Source organism: Mauremys mutica, chromosome 12, assembly GCF_020497125.1.
Source record: "Mauremys mutica isolate MM-2020 ecotype Southern chromosome 12, ASM2049712v1, whole genome shotgun sequence".
In the NCBI taxonomy this organism is placed as follows: domain Eukaryota; kingdom Metazoa; phylum Chordata; order Testudines; family Geoemydidae; genus Mauremys; species Mauremys mutica.
This window is the reverse complement of record NC_059083.1, coordinates 79,160,148-79,186,189: the sequence shown is the minus strand read 5'-3', so window position 1 is coordinate 79,186,189 and position 26,042 is coordinate 79,160,148. Positions and strand designations below refer to the sequence as shown.

Sequence of the window (26,042 nt, the reverse complement as noted above, 5' to 3'; positions counted from 1 at the left end):
CACGACCTCTGTTTCAACTTCTGCATTTTCAGCTTGGAGTGGGGAGAGGGTGAAACGGAAACGCCCAAATCTATGAAACGAGCAGTTATGTTTTTCCAGCTGACTAGGAAGGTGAAAGACCACCATCGTCATGAAAAGACCCTGCTCCTCTGAGACTTTGAGCTGTAGTTTGCTGACACTCAAAGTTCAGTTAAGTTTCAGAGAAGTGTCCAGACTATTGGGAGCTTAATCAAAGTTCCGCCATCTTGAATGTTGCGTCAAGATGCCTGCCCAGTAGAAGTCAGCCATTTTATCTCTGTCAGGTTGTGAAAAACCCTCTTTTACTCCAGCGTCAAATTATACAAGCAAGTCCAATTTTATTTTTATTTTTGCTCTCGCTCGCTTGGAGAGAAGCAATGGCAGACTTAAAAAAAAAAAAAAAGTGAACTGTAAAGAAACATTGCTCTGAAACTGTAGAGAATAATTTTTGTTTTGAAAGAAGAAAAAGAATTGCTGGGGAGGGAGCGGTTGGGGAGAGTTTGTGAAGAAAATCGAAAAGGCAAGAAGTGAACTGAGAAGAATAGGCTAATTATCCAGGAGGTGCAGCAAGCATCACTTCTGGGGCTGGAACCAAAGGTACATAATGATGTCAAATTGCAGGCCTCCTGCACCTGCCTGAAGATCTAACCACCATTCTCTCCTATTAGACTGTGTGGCCACTGTAATTAGACAGCTTTGTGACTCCTGTAGGAAAGAAAATGCACCTGCTGGAGGAGCTCCTTGCAGAGAGTTGAGAATTGGTGTGTTTCAGTAAGCTACCAATCAACCACACCGTGAATATGTCTCTCATCTCTCTGTTGCTGTATTGTAGACGCAACATGTTAGGATGGAGCAAGGTAAATGAAGTTAGCTTACCGCAGATTTCTGTCCCACCACTTAAGGAAACAAGTCTCTATGAGCCATCGGTAACTCATAAAGAAATGTGCTCAGCAACGGTAGCATCTTTTTGCCCAGGATGTGCCATGGGGCTTTGTTCCGTGTGTGTGAGAGAGAGAGCATGTGAAAAATACAACATGGCTCTACAGAAACTGCCCAGTGCTCTTGTAGCTGTTGTAATCTGTAACATTTTGGACTGTAGAATACTGGACGGGCCCTGTGTGAGAGCATGTATGGCATTTGTCTGACTGTATTCACGAGGAGGAGGGAATGTGCTGGTGGCAAAGCCTCTTAATTCTCCACCGAGAGCCTGACTGATTGATTTGGCATTTCTGTGGTGCACAGCGCCACAGTATCTGAGCACCTCATCTCAATTGTAAAAAGGAAAATAAATGACATGGGTTTAACAGCCATTCGAAGAATGATGGGAGCTAAATTGGAAGATCAGCCCACATCCCTGATCTTGATTTCAGCACATTCATAGATTATAGGCCAGAAGTGACTGTTGTGATAGACCAAGCCTCTGCTAGACTAGGTAATCTAGCTCCTTGACTGATCTGAGTTTTTAACTTTTGTTTCTTTCTCTCTCTTTCAGAGGGTCTAGCTGTTGGAGTTGGATTTGGGGCTATTGGGAAGTCAGCATCTGCAACTTTTGAAAGTGCCAGGTAAGCTACATGGGTGTTTCTCATCCTGACATTGGAAGCTTTATGCACACTCTTGCCTCTCAGAAATATTGTTCTTGATCTCAGAATGGTGTGTGAAGGTTTGCAGCGTGGTTGGAGATAGGAGTATGGGTTAGTTTAAATTGGTCTGGAAAACAGAAGAAATTCTTACTGCTCTTGGACTTTTCTATTGGCTGCAGTTGAAAAGTTTTTGTCAGCGATGCCCACTCTCTGAAAGTGCTTTCCACTACTGCTCCAGCAGGCAGGCAGAGCTGAGGAGTTGATAAAAGGACAGTGAGTCAATAGTATTTGCCTGTTTAGAGGCATCTCTACACTGCAATTTAATTCCAGCGACTGGCCCGTGTCAGCTGACTCTGGCTCATGCGGCTTGGCTACAGGGCTGTCAAATAGCAATGTAGGCATGTGGGCTCAGAATACTCTGCAGCTTGCAGGATTGGGCCCTCAGAGAGATTCTTGCAGAGCAGATGTCATCCGTTATGGAGGATAGGTCCATCAATGGCTATCAGCCAGGATGGGCAGGGAGAGTGTCCTTAGCCTCTGTTTGCCAGAAGCTGGGAATGGGTGACAGAGGATGGCTCACTAGCTCAGTGGTTTGAGCATTAGCCTACTAAACCCAGGGTTGTGAGTTCAATCCTTGAGGGGGCCATTTAGGGATATGGGGCAAAAAATCTGTCTGGGGGTTGGACTAGATGACCACCTGAGGTCCCTTCCAACCCTGATATTCTATGATTCTATATGATGACCTGTTCTGGTCATTGCCTCTGGGGCACCTGGCTTAGGATACTGGGCTAGATGGACCTTTGGTCTGACCCAGTGTGACTGTTCTTATGTGCTGCACCATGCCTTCCTGAGCTGGTAGGAAGTAGAACTCCAGGTTTGCTTGGAGATGCTGCTCTGTCATAGTAATTCTAGCCAGGACACAAGCCCAGGCTTTCCAATAGCCATAGTCAGGTCATTTTAAACACGTGGCATATTTTTGGAGTGGGTGTTTGAGCACAGAAAAACTGAATCAGGGAAGGGTTTTCAAGAGCATACGTCTCTCCAGTGCGCACACCTGAAGACTAGGAGTTGCTAAAGTGATGCTCTAATGCCCAATAAACGAGCACCTGAGCGACGCTGATGTTTGCCGTAGAGATGTTCAGCCATTGAACCGTTTCGTAGTGCAGTGCTCCTCGCCCCCAGCAGCCGCTGCTTTCCTTGGGCGTGTTAATGATTAATGTCAGAGATGAATAGGAAAGCTGTGTGCATCTCGGTGGGGGAGAAGCGTCGATCTTCCAGGCGGTGCCAGCTTTTTCCCCTCTTCCCTTCGTTTAATAATATCATTTAGCTGCCTCTAATTTCCTCCAAGCCCTCATCAGCGCGTCTCCAGTGTGGCGGAGTTGGATTTGACATGGCTGAAATTCTGACGGCTCTTCCTACTCTGGGTGCCTTTCTCCAAGGTTTAGTCAGAAATGAATGCATCAGCGTCCTGCTTTCTGCTCCTGAGGCCCTGCCAGGCGGGGGTGGAGGAGCTGGCAACTTCAGATTAATTAACCAAATAGACGGAAGGGCAGTCTTAGCGAGCAGCTCACTTGTGTGGGCGTCGCTCTGTTGCACTGGGGACCTGGATGGGGGAGTCCCTCTGTAGTCTTTTCTGCTTCAGAAATGTGCAAAACGTTAAGCAGCCTGTCTAGGAGGAGCCTCTCGGCTTGCTTCCGTCAGTATTGCCAGCCTGCTGAGGAGGAGCAGGCCGTGCTGCGGCGTGATGACAAATCTGTTTCCACATGAGAATTCTACCCTTCGGGCTGCTCACTGCTAAGGCCTCGCTCATGCTTGTCATCCGGAAGATGACCACCACTGCTGCCAGCTCAGGGCAGGTCTGCGTGGCAAAGTAGAAAACCCTAGCATGCTATCAGCACTCAGGCTCTTACTGGGGGAGCAGCGCCCATGGGGAAACCTGTAAAGGGAAGAAGAAAGTCTAAAATGTGTAGATAAGGTATAGACCAGTAGGCAGATACATGAGCTGGGGAATAAAACTGGCGTGTAAATGCTGGCCTAGTCCTTCTCCTCAGGCCCGGCTATATTAACTTAAAGGAGATTGCAAAGCCGGGTCAGAGTAACACAAACCACTCGCAACAGCCAGTGGAGACATTTCCAGCTTTCAGCAAGCAAGTAATGAGAGAGGACGTATCTTTCCCTTTAAGGATATGTCTGCACTGCCAAAAAACAAAATAAAAAAACCCACGAGTCTCAGAGCCCACGTCTGCCACCTCGACCTCCTGGAGCTCACACTGCGGTGCTACCAATAGTTGTGTAGACATTCCCCTTGGGCTCGGAGACCCAACCCCCTCCCTGGTTTTCAGAGCCCAAGCTGCAGCCCCAGTGGGAACGATTATGCAGCTGTTTTTAGTGCTGTAGCACGAGCCTGAGTCAATTGACCTGGCTCTGAGACTCGCTTCTGCGGGTCGTTTCTTGCTTTAAAAAGAAAAACAGCCCTGCAGTTTGAGCTGAGCCTTTGGTTGTGACTGCTGTTCCTTTCCAGCTTTGCAGTCCGTTTCGCACAGAGCCACCATCTAATTGAGTTGGAGAGACGTATGTTTCTGTGCAGGTTCTTTTCTCCCCAGGAGAGTTAAAAGGCACACAGTAATCTCACTAACCTAAATAATGAATTTGGATGAGAGAGTCTTCCATCTCTCCTACCTCCTGAAGGAGTTCAGTGCTATCACTCCTGCTTTCATGAATGTTCATCTGCCAGGCATCCTGCTTTAGGAGATTGAGAAAAATTATATAACCTGCTATAGCAAACTTCTCTTCGATTGGGAGCAGTAATGATGCTCCTCGATCCTCATCTACAGTCTCCTTTGTAGTCCACTCCTGGGCTTCCACACAGCTCTCCCAATAGATCTCCATCTTCACTTGCAGTAACGCTTGCCGGTTTTTGGACTTCCCCAGATCTGTGCCAATATATCCGAGTCCTTTTATGCAAAATCCCATTATTCCTGTTCAGAATTGAGCCGCGGCTGCTAATTTGGTTGGATTGTGGAACAAGTGGCGGCTTTGTGCTTTGGTCACATTGTTCATCAGGGATTGGGATGCTCATCTGCCAAAGGGCTTAGGCAGACTTTGCTTGTATACTAGCTCCGTGGTTTGAGCATTGGCCTGCTAAACCCAGGGTTGTGAGTTCAATCCTTGACGGGGCCATTTAGGGAGCTGGGGCAAAAATCTGTCTAGGGATTGGTCCTGGACTAGTTGATCTCCTGAGGTCTCTTCCAACCCTGATATATTATGATTCTATTGCTAATGGCCTGCTGATAGCTGTAAATCTGTGGGGATGTCATATTCTCTCTTGTCCCAACCCATTCTCCTCTCCTCCCGTTAAACCGTCTGACTATGCAAAGTCCCTCTCTTCAGCTGATGTGCTGTTAGCCAGAGGGATCAGTTTCTGCTGTGGGCTGAGTCACTCTGTTGCACCTATCCTAGGTTCTGGACACACTCAGCTGGTCTTCAGATATGACTTCACTGTCGAGTTAACTTGAGTTGTAGCTGAAGTCCCGTTCACACCCTTCACTTGAGTGTGGCCATGCTTTTAACTCAGATTGGCTGGTCCGTCAGGGAGTATAAACTACAGCTCGAATGAGCACAACTCATCAGCTGCCCACACAACCCTGCTGCAGTGTGGGCTCAGGCTAGTTCCAGCTGAGTGGTGGTGCAATGCCTTCCCACAATTCCCTCCGGGTGTCCAGAAAGGACAGGCAAGAGCTCCCACACATCACTGGGCAAGAATCCTAGAGCAGCTCAGCTTTCACTGCAGTGCTAAGAACCGTGGGAGATGCCCCCAGAAGTCTAAGTGGCACACAGGTAGCATCAATGTGGACAAAGCAGCTCGCGTGTTGCTGTCTGCGTGTCTGCCCTTGCCGGCGCTAGGCTAACTCGAGTGTCAATAACTCGAGTTAACTCTGCAGTGAAGACATATCCAGTGTGCCCACAGTACTCCCAGCCCCTGTCAGTTCCCGATGCCCTCCACGATCGTACGCAGCACTACCCCAGAAGTCCGCCTAGCCCCTGTATGCCTGGGAAGCAAAAGACAGAGAAATGACTCAAATCCAGACCTCCCGCAAGGCCTAAAATAAATCGTCATCAAACCCTTCTGGCTTTGTATTTGAATTTTATAGCAGAGACTAATGACCGCTAAGCAGTGCCCCCTGCCATTCATTTAATAGACCCACCCGTTACTTGGAGTGGCTGGGGATATGCAGCACATTCAGCCTGCGAAATTAGCCTCAAGGCTTTTCTCTATCATAGAGCAAAGAGATGTTGCTTCACAGCAGCCTTATTACTCCCATATTTTTAGAGGGAGTCCCAGGCCTAGAGCCGGATGTGGATTTCAGAACAGCCCAAGTTCCTCTTTCGGCTCGATACGAACTGCATGTCCTCGGATTCTCGAAAGAGGCAGAGTCCACATCAGGCGGAATCAAAACCTTAAATGCAAGAGAACCTCCGGGAGAGGACGTGTGTGTTATATACAGAACCACCCTGGAGCCAGGATCAGAATCATCTCCAAATGTTTCTCAGCGGACTGAGAGTTACAGATAATAGAACAGTATTGGTCTGAATGTGCAACTCTGGGCATATAGGAAATTTGGATCCGTACGGGAGAAAAAATGCAATATGCTGGTTTATAGAAACCTTCTCTCTCTAACCTTTAGAAATAAAAGACTCCTCATAAAGTCTATAGAGACTCCTGAGATGTGCTAACAAAGGGGCTTTTTTCTTCAGAGACTGCTCAGTAAAAGGGAAGAAGCCAGAAGCAGCTGGTTCTTTCTCTGTATTTAAAGCAGCATTAATCATGTTAGATGAAAGCTGGAATCTGGGCCATGAAGAATATCAATGCAAATTTAACAGGCTGCAAAAGAGAAGGGAAAATAACTTAATCACCATCAGTCTGTTTAACAATGTCATCTGCCGATAGCACAAGACCTGGCTTGATCTAGTATGTGTTGAAGGGTCCAAGAGTTTTAAGTCGTTGCCGAATTTTGGGGAGAGGAACAATGCTGCCCTCTCTCCAGCCACTGCGGACTGTAGAGAGGCAAAGCAAATGTTGGGTTAGCTAATAAATGCAGCTAGGCAAGAAACAATCTTCTTGAACTGCTTCCATCTATATAAAGTCTAATAACAGTCAAGGCGGTGGAACAGCTGGCCAGGTGTGGAAGTGGAATTGTCATGACTGGAGATAGATAAAGATGAGACATCCTTCTGGTGGGATGAAGATAGACGGAGGGGTTCCTTTTAGCTCAAATGGACCTACTTGCACTTCAGAGCAATCAGCATACTGGGGCATAACAGACCAATGTGGTGCTAATGGAGTTTTTAATAAATCTGTGGGTATTTGGTTTGATAACTTCTACTAGAACATCTTGCATCTTGCATCTGAAGAAGTGGGTATTCACCCACGAAAGCTCATGCTGCAAAACGTCTGTTAGTCTATAAGGTGCCACAGGATTCTTTGCTGCTTTTACAGATCCAGACTAACATGGCTACCCCTCTGATACTAGAACATAATGTTTAACTGCCTTTGTGCTGAATGATAATCTTGCCTTTTGTGGAGTGGCTGTGCAGTGCAAAAACTCTCTGTAAGCTATGTGCACAGGAAAGTTCTCTATGACGTGGTACTGAAGTGCTATCCCCTCCGAAGTGAAAGGCAGCAACCGTTCAATAGCTCAGGACTGCACAAGTCCATGTATTAGGAAGTGACACATACTTTGTCCAACAGAGAATGATGTTGGAGTGACAGATTTGGAACTTGACTAGGAGAATGAGTTTCGCTTTCCCTGCACTGGCATAAATGCCTCCTTGGGATCTTGGATCATAGATTGAGGACCTGGGTCACGTGGCATGTCCATTAGGCTTCTGATTTGAGGTTTTAAGTTATAAACCCTGATAAAATACCCCCGATCCAAAAAAGGGTGGGGGAAGGGGAATAAGTGTTTATCCAATAAAAACTGTAAAAACACCAGAAATAGTTACATGTATCTAAGGGCTTGTCTACACAGAGCAGTAATGTGGTCTATGGGCGTGTTGTTTTTAAAGCGCACAAATGTGTTGTGCATTAATTGTTCCATGTAGACCAGTGGTTCTCAACCTTTCCAGACGACTGTCCCCCTTTCAGGAGTCTGATTTGTCTTGCGGACCCCCAAGTTTCACCTCACTTCAAAACGACTTGCTTACAAAATCAGACATAAAAATACAAAAGTGTCACAGCCTCATTGTTATTGAAAAATTGCTGACTTTCTCCTTTTTACCATAGAATTATAAAGTAAATCCATTGGAATACAAACATTGTACTGACTTTTCAGTGTATAGTATACAGAGCAGTATAAACAAGTCATTGTCTGTATGGAATTTTAGTGTGTCCTGATGTGGCTAGTGCTTTTTCTGTAGCCTGTTGTAAACCCAGGCCAATATCTAGATGAGTTGATGTACCCCCAGGGGTACATGTTACCCTGGTTGAGAATCCCTGGTGTGGATGCTGCTGGAGCACACTGAACGTTCCCTAGTGCGCTTTAACATTGTGCTGTTTTAAACACTAATCGGTTAAAGCGTATGAGGAAACATTACGAAGCGATTACTCATTACAGTATACAAAGAGCCCTGAAAAACCTTGATTTTTTTTTTTGGACATCTACATACAACTCAAACATTGCTGAAAAGAAACCCTGAAAAAGGAAATTTAATAAACCCCAAAGAACAGAAGCAATGTCATACCCTCGAACACCAGGCTCTGGTTTTCAGTCAGTACTGACTCATAGGAAAGAGTGCCACCTATTGTATCATTAATGCTGCAGCTTTTAGGCTTTGCTTGGCAAACTCCCATCCAAAAATTAATCCAGCCCTGCTTAGCTTGTGAGATCTGTCAAGTTCTTAGTATAAACTGGTGTGTCTGCAGAAATGGTGTTTATTCATTTAAATTAGGGAAAGGGAAAATTAAAATACTGACCTCCCCCCCTTTAAAAAAAAAATCCCTTGGATAGATCTGGCCAAATCTCTATCACAGGATCATTTTCTTTTTCTCATGCGGCCATGAAGAACCTCATTGAACTGTTCCCAGAGGACTGAAATACTTTATCAAAAATTAAACATTCTTCAGCTCAGGAATGGGTCGAGGGAGAGAGTGAAATTGAGTCATGTAACTTAAGGAAAGTGCTGCCAATAGCTATATTACGAGCATTACACACGAGAGCTCCAGATGGGGAGAATAATTCTCAGATTCCTCCCCAGGCTCCATGTGGCCTTTCATAGCGGTGGGGGGAAAAATGAGCTGTTGAGGGTAGTGATGGGAAGAAAAACAGCACAAGCCGAGAGGATATTTTTAGGCCTTGCTTTGCCGTCTCAAAAGGTCAAGATCACCTGTTTCTAAGTCTCCATTCTGTTCTCCCACTCACTGTCAAGGTTCAGTTCTTAGAATGCTCAATTTAATTAGCAACCAAGATAATAAAGATCTACCCTCTCCCCGAAGGTCCATGACGAGTTAATCTTTTACCAGCCAAAATGGAAATCCTGGGTCGTTCAAAGGGATGGCCATGGCAGTGAGGTATGGCTGCCATCCTCTCCAGGATGCCAGCTGGACATTGGCTCCAGGTTTTTAGCAAGTGAAGTGTGTTGGCGGTGGGAGGAGGTGGCGGCTCTCCCCACCCCTCCTTATTTCTAGACAATAAGCATCCACATGACAAAAGCCACCACCATATGTGGTATTAATTGCTGACCGTCTCGGGGAGAGGCTGAGGGATGAATAGTCTATGGAGAACCATCTCTCCCAGCTTGTTGATCTCCCAAGTTGGCTTGAATTATACTTGCCCGGGTTGTGGCTGGGAGGTTGTATCTATGTGTACAGTTCTGTGGCTTCCATCCAGGCAGTGTTTGAGCTCTGCACTAAGGTATTTATCTTCCCAGCAGGGAGGTATTTGCCTTTTAAAGACTGGGGGACTGAGGCACAGAGAGATTAAGGGTTGGATCTCAACAGCCTCCACTCCAGGTGTGGTCAGTGGTCACGCAGCATGTCTGAAAACCCAGCCCTAAGTGACTAGGCCAAGGTCACACAGGAAGTATGTGCTAGAGCTGGGACTTGAGCCCAAATCTCCTGTTTCCCAGAACTGTGCCTTAACCACAAGGCCAGCTTTCCTCTTCATCCCCCAAGGGCTTGTCTAAATGAACAGTTGGTGCGTGGCAAGCTAGTGTGTGAATCCAAAGAGCGCTAGTGTGCCATGCGCTGGCTGTCAGTGTGGACTCTGCTGCAGCCCAGTAAAAGTTCCTGTTTTAGAGTGGAGTAGATCGAAGTGCACTAGGGAACTTGCAGTGCACAGTAGCAGGGGTCCCAGGGACCCGAGTACGCTGCGGATTCACACCCCAGCTTGCTGCGCGCTAACTGTTCACCTGGACAAGACCTAGCGTCTTGATCCAGCAGCTTTCAGTGGCGCTGAGTTATTCTCAGTTGCGTTTTCTCCTGGAAAACCAAACACACACTTGCTCTGTGTGCGCGCTGCACTTTCGGATCCCAGAGCAGTGTGTGAGCCCGTCACAAGAGGGGGACCAAAGACTAGAGAGCAGGGATTGTGCTTCAAACGTAACCGCTGCCGGTTGCAACAGAAGAGAGCTCGTGCACCTGCTTCCCTTCAGGTTGAATAATTCGTGCCCATCTGTGGGATCACACATGACTTACCGTGTTGTCTTCGGCTGGTATATTCCCTTCCTCTACATTGATTCCTCCTGCTGATAAATGGAATGAAAACCCTGGCGTTGTCACGTATCCATTGTCTTGCTCCTGCAGGAGAGGCGAGCCCACACAAGGCATTAGGTAAATGAATGCACTGCTGTCCCCAACATGATGGCTTCCCGATGTCAAAATGATTGAGGTGCCCCCTTGTGGAAAGCAGTGGAGATGTAGAACAGATGTTCACCATCGCTCCTGGTGTGTGTTTGGTCTCTGCAAGACCGGCTAACGTTTAATCACTTACTGCCTGGGCTCAGTCCAGGGGTACAAATAGCTTTTTGCAAAGTCGGTTGTGTTTAAAGCCTAGGTCAGTCAGTCAGGATTCCTGGGGTCTATTTCCCGTTCTGCCAGAGGCTCACGGTGTAAAATGAGCTTGACAGTCTCAATCTGTTTCGCAGTGGGGCTGTGAGACTTGCTTTGTGTTTGTAAAGCACTTTGAGATCTAGAGGAAAGAGCCTCTTGAAGTGGAAGTATTGTGGAGGGGAAAACCCAATCGGCTTTATTTACTCCCGAGTGCTGTCAGACATGTTGCACACTGGTTAAGAGACTGTCCTGCACGCAGTCATGGTCTCTGGGTAAACAGGGAGTTTGGCAACCCGTTAGTTAGCCAGGCAGTCTCGGTGTCTTGTTCCAGGTCATGTCAGTAAGTGACATGCCACAAAGATCTTAAAAATGCCATTGTCGAGGGAAGCAGAGAGGGGAGCATGCATGTTGGGGCTCTTCCCTCTCTCGCCTTCTGTTCATCTGAGTAGCAGTTTCCCAGAATGAAACCTTCACAGCCTGCTGCAGAATTGTCTCTTTCATGCACAGCTGCTTTTTAACAGTGGAAAATATTAGTGTGAGGAAGAGCTCCTGGCTGGCTCCTGGTCCCGAACATATAAGCGCCCCGAGGTAAGGGAGAAGTGCTGGGACTGTGGGGAAGCGTCTCAGGGAGCTGAAGGCAATTATGCTAAAGGGACATGGTGGCCTGTGGCTGCTATTCTGAGGGTTCCTGGGCTGGGATCTGGAGTAGTGGGTGGGCCCTGGTATCCCTTCCCCCCCACCCTCCAGTAGGCCACTAGGGAGGTGACCTGCAGTCGTACAGCAATAAAAGGGAAATGAACTGGAGAGCTGGGCCCAGAACACACCAAGAGGGCAAAACCATTGCCTCCAGCAAGGAAGCCCTGGGAGTACAGCCCAATGCCAGGGCTGGGGCTGTTTGAAGACCCCAGGCACAGCCAAGCAGAAAGGGTGCTCGTGAGAGGTGGGTGACACACCATTACAACTCCCTGGAACCTGGGTTCAGATCCCAGGCGAGTCACTTCAGCTCTTCATCCTTTTCAGTCAGTGCAGTGAGTTCCATGCAGTGACTAGCATGTGTGGCTCTTTGGCCAAGACCTTGCACACCAAGGTCCCCTTTGTTCCAGTAACAGTTGAGTTCCCGTGGCGTTTTCCCTAAGTATAGGGGTATTGCCCTCGCGTCCTTGGCCAGAAAGTTTCTCTTTCCTCTAGCCGGTGCTAGTTGCTCACTTGGCTTCCCCTCAGCACCCAGAGGCAGTTGGATCACTTCCATGGTACGATGATTCATAGTTCTGTCTGCCCCATGAACCCACACTAGTGGATCTAAATGCAGGACTAGGGCTGAAGTTTTAAAAAGACTTTGGCCTCCAAGCGGCTAGGGAAAAGTGAGTGATTCTGGCCAGTTAGGTAAAAGGCTCAAACACACAAGACTAAATGCAGATGAGGAGACCGAGCCAATGATAGGCTTTGTACGTTTTGGAGAGACTGAAGTGCCCGGAAGTCTTGGCGAAAAGGAAAACAATTCCAAAGTTTGGTCCTCTTTTTAACCCCCTGAAGCTTTGCAACGTGTTCTCTTCACTTCTGGTGTTTCCACCAGGCTCTCTTGAGGACGTAGTCTAGTTCCGTAAAAGGTCCGAAGGGCCAGCTTAATTTTAAGCGTGCTGAAATTGCCCCACCGGCTTCCAGTGCTCTTCAGTCTGCTAATATGAAGAAAGTCCATTCTCGCCTCAGATTTGCAGAGCAACTTTGCCTGTTTTTATGTGTCTGCTGCCACCCAATGTTCAGAATGCATCACTGCGTCTCCTCCCACCCATTGCCGAGTACACCTTGTCTGTCAAAGCAGCAGCACCAGGATTGCCCTTTAATGACAGCTTCTTATTTTGAGGTTTGGTTTTCATTATAGAGTGATTTGATTTATTTATTAGGTGAGGAGGTCATTGCATTTGATCTTTCATTGCCCCGGATCCTCTCCTTAAAGGGAGGTGATGAAATATTGTGAAGGTAAAGGAACAGGTATAATCCCAGTGGGAGAGAATTTTTCCTTTGTGTACAAATAAATCATAGACTCATTAGAAATGCAGGGCTGGAGGGACCTCGAGAAATCATCCAGGCCAGCCCCCTGCGCTGCGACAGGACCAAGTAAACTTAAACCATCCCTGACAGGTGTTTGTCTAACCTGTTCTTAAAAACCTCCCATGATAGGGATGCCACAACCTCCCTTGGGAGCCTATTCCAGAACTTAACTATCAAAACATTTTTCCTAATGCATAACCTAAATCTCCCTTGCTACAGATTAAATCCATTACTTCTTGTCCTGCCTTCAGTGGGCATGGAGAACAATTGATCACTGTCCTCTTTGTAACAGCCCTTAACGTATTTGAAGACTGTTATCAGGTCCCTTCCCCCCCCCCCCCGCAGTCTTCTTTTCTCAAGACTAAACAAGCTTGTTTTTTAAATCTTTTCTAAACCATTTATCATTTTTGTTGCTCTCCTTTGGACTGTCTCCAATTAGTCCATGTTTCCCGAAGAGCAGCCCCCCCAGCTGGACACAACACGCCAGTTGAGGCCTCACCAGTGCCAAGTAGAGCAAGCCAATGCCCTGCCATGTCTTACATGTGACACTCTTCTTAATACACCCCAGTGATTCTTGCTTCAAGCCCACAACTCCTGATCTCTTAAAGACCTTTCCCCAGAGAACAAAAACTTTCGATAGTTGACACGAATTCCGATGGGCGCAGAGACTGATATAATTGTTCTTTTGCTCTCTATGGAGCACACAATCTTTCAACATTTCCTAAATCTTTCCCTCTTTTGGCTGAAATGTCAAAGTAACAAGTAAACCATAGTTGTATCTTCCTATTTAACGTGCTTAGAAGGAGAAATTTCAAGATACACACGTGCCTATGTTCGTTCTTTCTGTATCAGTAACAAGGCAAACTAGCGTAAGCATCTTGGAGCAGGGACCGTCTTTGTTCTGTGTTTGTACAAACCTAGGACAGCGGAGTCCTAGTGCCGCCTAGGTGCTACCACAATATAAAAATAACACTAGCAAAAAGGACCCTATCCTCAGCTCATCTTTTCTCATTATTGGGGTAAATTATCTCTGTCTCTTTGGGAGACATTCTGTTTCCCTTCCATCCCAAGCATGGTGTTTGGATTGTGATAGTAACGTTGCTGGTAGGTTAGAATGCATACACTGGCTGCTTCTTATAAAGCTGTTCATGGGTGTGCTGGGTTGTGTGTGTTGAATTGTTATGGGGCTGCTCAGGAACTCTGGGTGGTGTGCATCATTTTGGTGGTTACAGGGCTGCTCAGGAGTGTCAGCCTAGTGACAGTAAGGGGAGGATATTGTATCTGTCTGTTTTCCAGGTTTCTTCCGGTGTGCCCACTGCCTTCCGGGAGAAGTTGGTGGGACTCAGTCCAGTTCCTATTAGACAGTTATATCTATATCTACATCTCTCAGTCAGAGAACACACACAAACAATGGAGAGTGAAATAGCATCTCAGATCAAAGTTTCCGTATATCAGTAGAGATGGTTTAGATGCCATTAGTCGCCAGAGCTGCCACTTGTGCCCCCTTCCCCTGAGCTAAATTTGACAGGGAAAGAAAGCTACAATATGAAGCCCAACTACCTCATCTGTGTGTGAAGCTCCCTCTGCTTGGCAGGGGCATTGGTAAAATTGGGGAAGCCGCTTAATTGGTGTCATCCCGCTGTTCCGCTGTGCTGCTGTGAGGAAGAGGAACATTCAGTCTCTGCACCTGGCCCAGCTTTTTGGTCCCAGGGCCAGTGCACGGATCCAACCCGGAGGTGAAATAGCCTTGAAGGTAGAATCTTGGAGACCATTTCTGCCCCCTTTGCCCCATGTGAGTTTTGGGCAGTTGGTTTATTGTGAACTTGGGTTGATTTAGCTTCCAGTTGTGATTCTCTCTCTGCTTTTGAGTGTTTGATTTCTTTATTTCTCCCCTCTTCTTGCCCTATTCCTCAAGAAACCACCCCCAGTCGCGCTGTGAACCGCAGAGATTCCGGGGCCGTGTTATTGTTCCCTGCTTCCTGACCTGTCACCCCAAGGGCAGCTGTGGGGGTTTGTGGGAACCTCTGAATTCTGTCCAACTAGCCAAAACACCAAACCCTTCCAAGTCGCTTTCCCATAGCAAAGCGATCCCCTCCCCCTGCTGTTAGCTGCACATGCAAGGTGGACGGGGTGCCCACGCACAGAGGAATAATAACCAAAGCGGGCGTCTTGAATGGGCCGATTGAGCACAGCAGCCCTGGAACTCAGGGAAAGTTCCCTCCAGATGTGAGCAGAGGTCTGAGCTGGCCACTGGCTGCCTTCCAGACAGGAAGGTAAAGAGAAGGGCAGCCATGTCTTTAAATGAGTTTATTTACCCCCTCCCCCCGCAGCCTCTCTACCCTTCCACTTCGTGTGGCTGATTAAAAGGAACCATATGATGTTGGAACTGCTTAGATCAAAACCGGCTGGATTCCTGCCTTCTCCAGCATCCCACACCGGGGGAAGTGGAGCGAGGGCTTTGATACCGACTCCACCGCGTCTTGGCAGTAAAACCTCGCGGAGCGGCAGAGCACTGGCAGGGCTGTAAAACACAGGTGCAGTTTATAGATGGCTTCCCAGCGTTGGATTTAAAGAGAGGGCGTCTTTGTTAAGGAGAGAGGGTCCTCCTGGGAAGCACGCAGCCTGGCTGCTGCGGCCGTTCCTTTTTGTTGTAGCGCTCCGTTCGCTGAGGGCTGCTAAAGAAGGCAGCATGGGAACTTACTGATAAAGAGCCCGATCCTGAAGGCTGTGATGCATGGGAGCGACTTTACTCGTGGGGCAGTGTCATCGAAACCCCAAAGGCAGAAGTGTGTCCGGCATCGGGTCCGAAGTGCTCTCCTCTGTTCCAAATCCATCAGTCGGACTGTGAGAGGACAGCCGGACAAAATATGGAACCTTCACCTCTTTTTATTTTTTGTAAGGCTGAAAATTACATTGACTCCCCGAAAGCCTGCACTGTTTATTATAAACTGGTGTTTATTAATAATACTATTTGTTTTATATTGTATTAGTGCTTAGAGCATTCCACTGGGTGTTGTACAAACCCAGAGATTAGTCCCTGCCCCCAGATGCTTCCAGGTTAAGTAGATGCAACACACGAAGGACAGAAGGGGAAACTGAGGCACGGAGTCAAAGACTTGCTCAAGGTCATATAGCAGCTCAGTGGCAGAGCCAGGTTTAGATTCTAGGACTCCCGATTCCCAATCCACTAGACCACAGTTCCTCTCCTCTGTTTAAAATCGGTCTGTCTTTCTCTTAGAGGACAGCCGGACAAAAATATTTATAACCCATCCTCATTTAACTGTTTGCTTAAAGTCACCTGCTGCTATAAAAATATATTGGCTCTTGGTAAGTCAAGGCTGGTGCCTAGAAATGCTTCCATTTGCAGCCTTCACTAGGAAGGGCTAGTATCTTTTTTTGTGCTGATGGGAGGGAGTGGGCAGATGAATGTGGCATGCAACAGCCTTGGTAGCTTTATTGTTAGTATTCAGGTTCTTTTTCTTTGTTTACGAGCTGATCCTGCAGTATTGAACTGGATGGGAATTTTTGCAATGGCTCGGGATGCAGGATGAGGTGCTCCCTGCCAAGAATCTCTGGCCCGTGTAGGGGAAGGAAAACAAGTATTTGAAGACGGACACATTGAAAACCCCAGTTTAAGCTGGCCAGCCGGAACAGTGTTGAGAGATTCTATCATTTAAAAAACATGATTTTTTCATAATAGAAATTAAAATACTATGCTGATTGCAGTGGTTTTTCAGTTAATTACAAGACAACGTTGTTGGCCAGCTCTGTTACCCAGCTAGCATCCCAGAGCACAACTGATTTGGTGTAAATAACCTACCTGCATGGGGCGCTCCCCTTGCCCTGCATTTCAAAATCGCTTCTCTCTGAGAGACATGAAGGAGACCCCTCTACCTTTCTCTTGTCAGCAATGGTCAGCTGTAGCCTCAAAAGGAGAGAATCGGTGGAAATCAAGCTCATTCTGAGCCCTGCCTATTTACTTTGGTTGTCAGGGACTTGGAGGTGCCCTGTGACTCAGTGATGTTGTTGAGGACCTTGTTAAGGACAGGCATAGTTCTCCTGGATAAAAGGGGTGCGTGGCAGGGGGCTCTGTGTCAGCTGGTGCTCCTTATCTGTGAATGGAATCACACGTCCTCTGGAGGCCAGCTCAGCCAAGAGGGGGTTTGCAGGGCTCTGTGCAAAGTTAGATACGCTGGGTTCTTGCAGGATACTGGGGGCCTGATCTGAGGCCCATTAGAGTCTGTGGAGAGACTCCCATTGACTCAGCGGGATTTAGAGCAGGTCATTTGAGGGGGAGGATGGGACGAACACAGGCAGGTGCATACTCACTGTGCACACCCATCCACCCGTCCCCGTTCCCTCTAACGCCACTCCACTAGCATTCAGCCGCCCCGCCCCGTCCCCGGGGTGCAGCACTGCCATAGGCCATCCCTCACCGTGCGTGTTCCCTGCGGCATGAGGAATGGTGGATTAATACTGCCACGAGCACGCCCGATGCTGACGCACGACACGTCGGTGGGCCTGCCCTGGAGAGGGGCGTGCAGCTGAGTTGCTGCTTCCCTCTGCGCTCCCCAATCCCATGCTAGTTTGCCACGTAAAGGGAGGTGGGAATATCCAGAAGCACTAATACTATACTGCTGTGTGGATGGAAACACGTGAGTGGAACGGGAGGGGAAGGCCCCCGGGGGCCCTTTCTGCCAAAGGTTGGAGGCTCTTGCATTGGAGAATCGGCACAAGGAACCGTTTATCCTGGTCCCCCCACCCCCCATCCCTCCAACTCAGCGATGCACAGGCCTCTTGGCATGATACCATGTTCTTGCACAACGTCCACTTTGTTTAGGGGGGACACCAGAGCTTTGTGAGCAGTAATGTTGTTTCTTAGAGGATGAAGCAGGAACACAGGAATGCAATTATGTTTTTCCTCCCTTATGAAGCCCTCGTTACTTGAAGCATACTAAAAGCACTTAATAGAATGATCTCCCTCAAAACCCACAGCCATTTTCCTAAGGGGCGTCTTCTGTTTCTGGCTATTTTTTCCTGTTGGGGAGGAATTCACCATCAAGTCAAGTTCCTGGGTCAGAATCACAGAAGTCCTTCACATTTTTTATTATGGTGGAGCGGGCATGAGGCCATACTTGGGCTTGTGCCAGCAGTTTTGCTTTTAACAGGGTAAGGATTTGGAAATGTATGTCAGATCTGATTTCCCCCCCTTCTCCCGCCCTGGAGAGATTCGGTGCGGGGAGGTTTGTATGCAAACCACAGCGGTACAGAAAGTCAAGGGTTAATAATAAAAGCATCACAGTCTCTGAAAACAGATGTCATCTGCACAGTGAACAGTATCCGCGTCAGCCTGGGGCTGCAGAAGGTTGAGCAGGACTTTCCCTGGAGTAGCAGTTCTGGGCTGCTGTGAGCAGCGCTGCATCTCTGAGGCCTATAAACTTGGCCAAACCTGGGTGGATTTTCACAGGGGTGGAAGAAAGGCTCCCCACTCCCTCCAGCCAAATTTGAAGTCCCCGCTCTGAAGCCTGAGTGAAACTAGAGTTTCTCAAAGAAAAGGCTGGCATCATTTTTTAATATGGGCAAACTGTATTTTTCTTAAGCCTCATCTTGGGAATGGCTGATCATGTTGGCTGAAATGTTCCAGAACCATTCAGCCTAAGGCAGATATCTGCCATGGAAACTTTCTGCCCAAATGATTACAATTTTGGCAAAGTTTTGGGCAACTGAGAACAGGGTCTTATAATGGGAAGTGTCAGGCAACCTAGCAGCCTTGCCTCAAATACAAAAGCATGCTGGACTTCTTTTAAATAGGTCTTTTCAAAGGATGTTGTATGAAAGTGAATAGAGGCCATTCCTACACATAGTTCCATGGTCCATCGTAGCTATTAAATTCCATAAGAAAGAAGCCTTTGTCATAGCACAAGGCTAAACCCAGTCACAAGGGACAATTTGTGCCAGAAAACAAAACAAAAAATTTAACCACAGCAGCATTCTTCAGGCCCTGGGTAATCAGAAGGGCTTTTTTTTTTTTAAAGGAAAGGAAAGAGAATTCCTTCAGATACATCATTTGATTTTAAGTTTGACCGGAGCTGAGGGCCCTACTCAGCCATCTGTGCTGGGCCTTAGTCCGCCACCCTCTTCCCCTTCTTCATGAGCTCATGCCTCCCTCCTGCAGGTGTGGAACCCCTTGAGCCTGAAAGAAAGATGCCCAGACCCATGCGCCATAAGTAACGAGAGGCTTTGCTTCTCAGTGAAACGTTCTGGGCACCCCCTTTGGGAAATAAGCCAGGCTTGGGGTAGCATAGGCCTCTGGATTCCATGCCAGGGGGTGTTTTGGGAGAGACTGCGTTCTTGTTTCTCCAGACATGCTGTGGAAGCCACCGGTCTACCTCCCAGCTGCCTCCCCCTCTCTCCACTGCAGAGGCACCTCTTCCCCGCCAGTGCACTCTCCTCCTCTTCTGAGTCACTAGATCTAGCCCCCAATACATGCATCTCCGAAGACGCTTGTTTGACCGCTCCATTCCTCTTAGCCCCATCTGGGCTCCCCTACCTTCAGTAATACTGCCTGTTTTTTCCAGTCTCCCTCTGTCCCCCAGATGTAAGAGAAATGGGGGTGGGGAACACGTGAGAAGAGATTTGTGGGGTTTTTATTTGGCTTCTTGAATCATCTTCGTTTGAGCCTTGGATAAGGCTTAGCTGCCTCCTTTACGCCAAATAGTCGGCAGTTATATCCTGCTTCCCCTGAATAGGAACAATGCTGCAGGAGCAGAAGCTCAGTGCCTGGAACTGTGCAAAATGCACTTCCCCCAAATGCCCTGTTTACAGACCTCCTTCCACTCCTCCCTCCATTAAAAGACGTGCATTGGGAATGAGGAGGGCGGTCACTTCTCAGTCACCGGAGCAGGGGTGTAGGATAGGTTGGAAACGCCTGGGTTCTGGAACACTCAGCTGGTGAAGTAAAGGAAAGAGAAGGGTCCCTTTCTGAACCTCAGCAGGTGCTTGAGGCCTGATTCTGATCCCCTTTCTCACGCTGGATAGTACTTCATGAATAGACCGTGGGTTTGTCTAGGCTGGGAAGATGTATCGTGTTAAAAAAAACCAAAAAACAGTCTCAAATATGACTGCCCTTGGTGTGGACAGTCACAGGGAGGTAGGAGTTTCCATAATGGACCAGACCAGTGGAACCATCAAATCCAGTGTCCTGTCGGAGAGTGGCCAGCACCAGATGCTTCAGAGGAAGGTTCACGAAACCCTGCAGGAGGCAACTGTGTATTTTTTGGTATGTACTCTAGTGCTTGATATTCTTCTTAGCCATCTAAAGGTCCAACCCCTGTTTGAATCTTACTGAGCTCTTGGCCTCAGTGGCATCATGTGGCAATGAGTGCCACTGGCTGGTTGTACCTTGAATGATCGGTTATGAAATTGCCACCTTTCAGTGTCATCCATGTCCTTTTGTGAGAGTGGCTGAATGGAAGATACCAAGCTGTATACTTCTGTCATGTTCAAAAATATGCTGGCTGGTCATGAGGATCATGAAAGAGACCATTTGTGCAATGAAGTACTATCCGACATGAGTAAGGTGTGCCATTCTGGTCCTTATTGGTTAGAGCCGGTCCAAATTTTTCATCACAGTTTCTCTTGTAAGAAACATGGGTGATGAGAGGCAATGGGTTCAGTCTGACTTTTATGATCAATAATAATAGCGCTGGTTGGGGGAGAGGAGTGGGGCAGGGAGGGGGAAATCCCGCAAAATCGTTTCCAACCCAAAAGAGGAAAACATTTTTTGGATGAATGTTTTTCCAAAAATGTTTCATTTTTTTTTAATGGCTCCGTTATTGATCTCTAAAAGCCTGGTTCCTACTGGCCATCAGCAAAAGCAGAATGGAGATGACCATACTGGATGTTCCACAAACATGGAAAAGCAAGAATTAAAAAAAAAAAAAGAGAGCGAGAGAGAGAGAGAGAAATTATAAAGAGGGAGAACATCATTTAATGGCGCAGTTGCTGCTTCCCTCTTCTCCAACACTAGGTAATGCCTTTGTTCCTATCATGTATTGTAGTTCTCAGCTGATTTGAGCTAGTTCCTAATCCGGTGAGGAATAGAACAGGAACCCTGGCAGGAAGCAAAATGAACTTTTTGCAGATTTCTTCACTACAGAAGATAATGTTGAAATACAGACCCTAGGGCTATTCTTTGTGCCATGACGGCAAGGCACCGACAAGCAGTCAAATAGGTGAACAACTTACACTGCATTGTAATAAATTACAAAGACCAGATGGTAATTATTAGGGTTGTGAAGTACTAAGAAATAAATCAGCTAGCGGAACTATTAACTATATAGATTATATATCTCATTAAAGAAATCCTTTCTCAAGCTCTGTATGGTCTGGGGAACTGATCGCAACAGGATGTTGAAGCAAATAGCTTAGAAAGATTTTAAAAAAATTATACCAAGGTTAAAGTTATAAGGGTTACCAGCTCTCTTGCTTTAGGGCAAACGTTGACCACCAGCTGGAGTCAGGAAGGAAATTTTCTTCTCATGGTACTGCAGAGTGTGGTATTGCAGTGAGATGGCTTATGGGGAGTTATTTCATATGACACTAGCCAATGCCCAACACAAGATACTGTACTTATTGGATGTCATAGGGCGACTACCGCCTGGGGTGTTCTCCCACGGCAGGTCCGGACACAATGTGCACACCTGCCTCAGTTTCCCCTTGGAATCTACCTTTGCATAGTGATGATGCCTCCCTTAGCGGCAAATTCAAACCCTTTTATAATCGAGTCAGATGTCACAATCCACAGATCCCTCATGGTAAAACAGTTCTTCTCAGAACCCCAAAGTAACGTCAGATTACAGTGCAGCAGCTCTTGGTCCGTTTCAAAGGTCGCCCACCCGAGAGTCATTGACCTCTGTCACGGTTCCTCTAGCCCCCGGTCCGGCCCCACTCTCCAGGCCTGTCTGACTGAGAGTTCCCACGCATCTTCCGCCTGTGGCCCCAGTTAGGGCTCCTGCGACACAACTCCCTCAGTGTTCCACTCCGTCAGGCCTCTCTGCCTGCTGCTGGGATCCATGGGGCAGCATCGGTTCTCTTGGGTTGGGTTCAGCTTCTCCTAACCAGGCAGGTTCATGCCCTTCTTCCCAGTGGCCTCGCACAAGCCCTCCTTCGACTCCCCAGCTCTGATCAGTCCTCACATCAACCTCTTGCTTTTCCCAATGGCTCTCTAGATCCCCTCGCTGGTCCTCCTGCCTGGGAGTCTCCTTTCTTACTCAGGCATCTCTTGCCTGCTCAGCTTTCTCTGTGTCGATGCTTTCAGCCAGCTCTGATGCACCCAGTCTCTCTCCCCAGTGACATCCGGACTGTTGGTCCGTTCGTCTGGCGATGCCCGTGCTTCTGGAACTGCCGGTATCTGACGCAGGAGAGGAGGAAGTAGGTTGTCACTTTGTCTGTAAGAGAATTCAAGCTACCTATTAGAGACCGCAGTAAAGGGGTATGATTTCAGAATGTGCCCTCGGCGCTTACTGAAAATATGCCTCCATGGCAGTATTTCCATGTGGGCACCCAAAATCAAGAGTGGCTTTTAGGAACCTAGGTCTAGGTCAGAGGTGGCCAACGTTACTGGTCCTCCAAGCCACATACGACCATCTTCAGAAGTTCGAGAGCCAGGGTACACCTGCCAGAAGCCAAGGCTTGCGGGTTCAGCCTGCTCCTGCTGAAGTCCCGAGCCCTGGCAGGTGCGCCCCACAGGGCTGAAGGCCCGAGACTTCCCTGCCCGCTGGGCAGAAGCCCTTACCACCCCACCCCACTTCAAGGCAGAGGTCCTGAGCTTCCCCACCCTGGTTTGGTAGGTGGAGAATGAGGAGGGAGTGGGGGGGCTCCGTGAGCCACACTTTAATGGTTAATTGAGCTGCATGTGGCTCGCGAGCCACAATTTGGCCACCCCGGTCTAGGTGATCCATGCTTCAGTACTTTGAAAAGTGCCTGTGCCTCAGAGAACACTGAAGCTGCAGCGTTAACAGCCCCATCAACTGGATAATGGAAATAAATTCAGCAAATGAAACCTGTAGTATGAGCACTAGGAAAGGGAAGTGGTTGAATCCCCACATCTCTGGAAATACTGCACCTTAAGGTAGGCCAAGTACTTCAACGTTGGGGAGGGTGCAATCTCGTCGTGGTGGCGGAGGGACTCGATATTTTTTCCATCTGTAAGCTGTGTAACTGAGCATCCATAAAGTGCAAACAGCCAGATTTTTTTCTCCCATCTTAAATCAGGTTTGGAATGAAGCAAAAATCCTTTAATGTGGTTTCTAGTTGGCTGAGATCTGGCATTTTCATTTCATCATGAATCCCGCTGCACTGAGCCAAAGCCCATCTGGCTCGGGCTGCTGCTTTTTCTTCCATGGTGCGTGTTTCTGAAGTTCTTAACTTGAAGGCTTTGGTCTGTTGCTGAGCTTTGTTATGGGGAGACCGGAGCTCAGTTCCCAGCCCCGGGGTGTCTGATCTTCCCGTGGGAGTGACGGGAATGGCTTGTGTAACTCCATGACCTATTTAGCTCATTTAGGAGCGGGGGTGACCCAGGAAAGAGAGTGGAGACTCCAAATTTTTCAGGTTTTTTTTGCTAGAAGATGAGAACCAGTCGGTGAAATTTTATGATTTTTTTATTTGTGTTACGGTAGCACTTAGAGACCCACAACCAAGATCAGGATCACAGTTGTTCTGGGCACCATACACACCAACGCAGTGAGACTGTCCCTGCCCCGGGGAATTTACAGTCTAAATAGACCCTCCCCCCACCCACACACAGAGAAAGTGTCATTATCCCAGTGTGACAGATTAGAAATCAAAGCCAAGCAAATGGGTCTGTTTTCATGGAATAAAGGACTTGAGTCATTTGGTGCAACACTGTGGTGTTTTCTCCTTCACTGCCCCCCACCCAAATATGCCCATACTTAGTGTTCTGCGCTCGTCCGCCATGGCTTGTCTTACTATGAGTTGATACAGCGCCTAGGACAATAGGAACCTGATCATGAATGGGTTGTTGGGGTGCTGTGGTAACACAAACCATCAGTAAAGTGAACGATGAACCATCAGCTGCAATGGCAAAAAGTCGATTTTGATTTTTAGAAATCCGTTTAGTGTCATTAATCGCCAGAGCCATTAGCAGCCTCAGGAAGGGGAAGTTGTATTTCTCTTTCTCCCCCAGTGTCATTCTCAATCTTTCTGTGCCTTTTCTTAGAATCATAGAATATCAGGGTTGGAAGGGACCTCAGGAGGTATCTAGTCCAAACTCCTGCTCAAAGCAGGACCAATTCCCAACTAAATCATCCCAGCCAGGGCTTTGTCAAGCCTGACCTTAAAAGCCTCTAAGGAAGGAGATTCCACCACCTCCTTAGGGAACCCATTCCAGTGCTTCACCACCCTCCTAGTGAAAAAGGTTTTCCTAATATCCAACCTAAACCTCCCCCCTGCAACTTGAGACCATTACTCCTTGTTCTGTCATCTGGTACCACTGAGAACAGCCGAGCTCCATCCTCTTTGGAACCCCCCTTCAGGTAGTTGAAAGCAGCTATCAAATCCCCCCTCATTCTTCTCTTCTGCAGACTAAACAATCCCAGTTCCCTCAGCCTCTCCTCATAAGTCATGTGCCCCAGCCCCCTAATCATTTTTGTTGCCCTCCGCTGGATTCTTTCCAATTTTTCCACATCCTTCTTGTAGTGTGGGGCCCAAAACTGGACACAGTACTCCAGATGAGACCTCACTAATGTTGAATAGAGGGGAATAATCACTTCACTCGATCTGCTGGCAATGCCCCTACTTATACAGCCCAAAATGCCATTAGCCTTCTTGGCAACAAGGGCACACTGTCGACTCATATCCTGGGTCCCTTTCTGCAGAACTGCTTCCTAGCCATTCAGTCCCTAGTCTGTAACAGTGCATGGGATTCTTCCGTCCTAAGTGCAGGACTTGTCCTTGTTGAACCTCATCAGGTTTCTTTTGATCCAATCCTCTAATTTTTCTAGGTCCCTCTGTATCCTATCCCTACCCTCCAGCGTATCTACCACTCCTCTCAGTTTAGTGTCATCTGCAAACTTGCTGAGGGTGCAGTCCACACCATCTTCCAGATCATTAATGAAGATATTGAACAAAACCGGCCCCAGGACCGACCCTTGGGGCACTCCGCTTGATACTAGCTGCCAACTAGACATGGAGCCATTGATCACTACCCGTTGAGCCCGACAATCTAGCCAGCTTTCTATCCACCTTATAGTCCATTCATCCAGCCCGTACTTCTTTAACTTGCTGGCAAGAATACTGTGGGAGACCGTTATCAAAAGCTTTGCTAAAGTCAAGGAATAACACATCCACTGCACATTTCTAAATCTGTTATAATTTTTTTGAGTTACTTGTGCGAGTGACACTCATTTACATCTTGCCATGAGAGCTGTCAAATCTGGGAAACAAAACCACCTGCTCAGACGTATCTTTCAAATGAAAGATCCTATTTACGGTGTGTGTGTTTTGTATGAGGGAGAGAGAGATGTATACAGTGTGTGTGTGTGTGTTTTTTCTTTCTCATGATGATGGTGAGATTTCTTCCACTGTAACACAATGGACCCCATTCATCAGCCCGTTTGCTGGGAATACCGGCCTTGTTTTGAACTGCTGTGCCCACAGATAGTTTTCAGCCCAGCTCTGGTAGAACAGACAGCAGAGAGGCTACGAGTTGACAGGCAGACTTTGACTATGGCTTGGAAAATATTATTCCATGGGACAGGCCTCCCACGCTGTGTCTCTCAGGCTGGAAGCAAAAAATAGGCTAACGCTTGATTAATGTACAGAGATTGAAACCAGGCAGAAATGTTACACTGTTGTTTTTGAATGAATGGAAATCATTGTGGTCTAAGACACAACAGAAGACGCACTGGATTTCTCTCTCTCTCTCTCTCTCTCACACACTCACACACTCACACACACCTCACTTTCTTGCTTAGATAAGAAGCTGCTCCAGTGTCAACCAAATGTAGGGATAGCTGGCCTCCTTATAAGACTGAGATCACATGCTCAGCAGTTCCACTGGGTTAGGGTGTGCCTAGAAATGCTTAATGGGGAAGAATACATATGCCCCAGGGGGGCTGGATTGGGGAATTCCACCTTTCCCTGAGATCTAAGGTAAATCCTAGTTCTTCATCCAGACTGCTATTTCCTGATCTATAGCATTGGCTTTGGTTACTAAAATAAATTGCTGTAAGATGGTTATTAAGCGCCTTTTAATTAACATACCCTGAGGTTACAGTTGTTTTTTTTTAAAGAGATGGTGGTTAACTCGTGTGTGTGTTTCTCAAGGA

The 26,042-nt window shown here is 47.5% G+C and overlaps 1 protein-coding gene across 2 annotated transcripts in view; it reads left to right on the top strand.

The window, feature by feature from the left end:
* Window positions 1-26,042, top strand: part of SLC39A11 (solute carrier family 39 member 11) — a 245,794-nt gene that overhangs the window by 182,426 nt on the left and 37,326 nt on the right. For both annotated transcript variants that reach the window (XM_044984502.1, XM_044984501.1), the window contains exon 7: window positions 1,511-1,580. In XM_044984502.1, coding sequence (XP_044840437.1) covers window positions 1,511-1,580 — 70 coding nt within the window. The remainder of the gene's footprint in view (window positions 1-1,510; window positions 1,581-26,042) is intronic.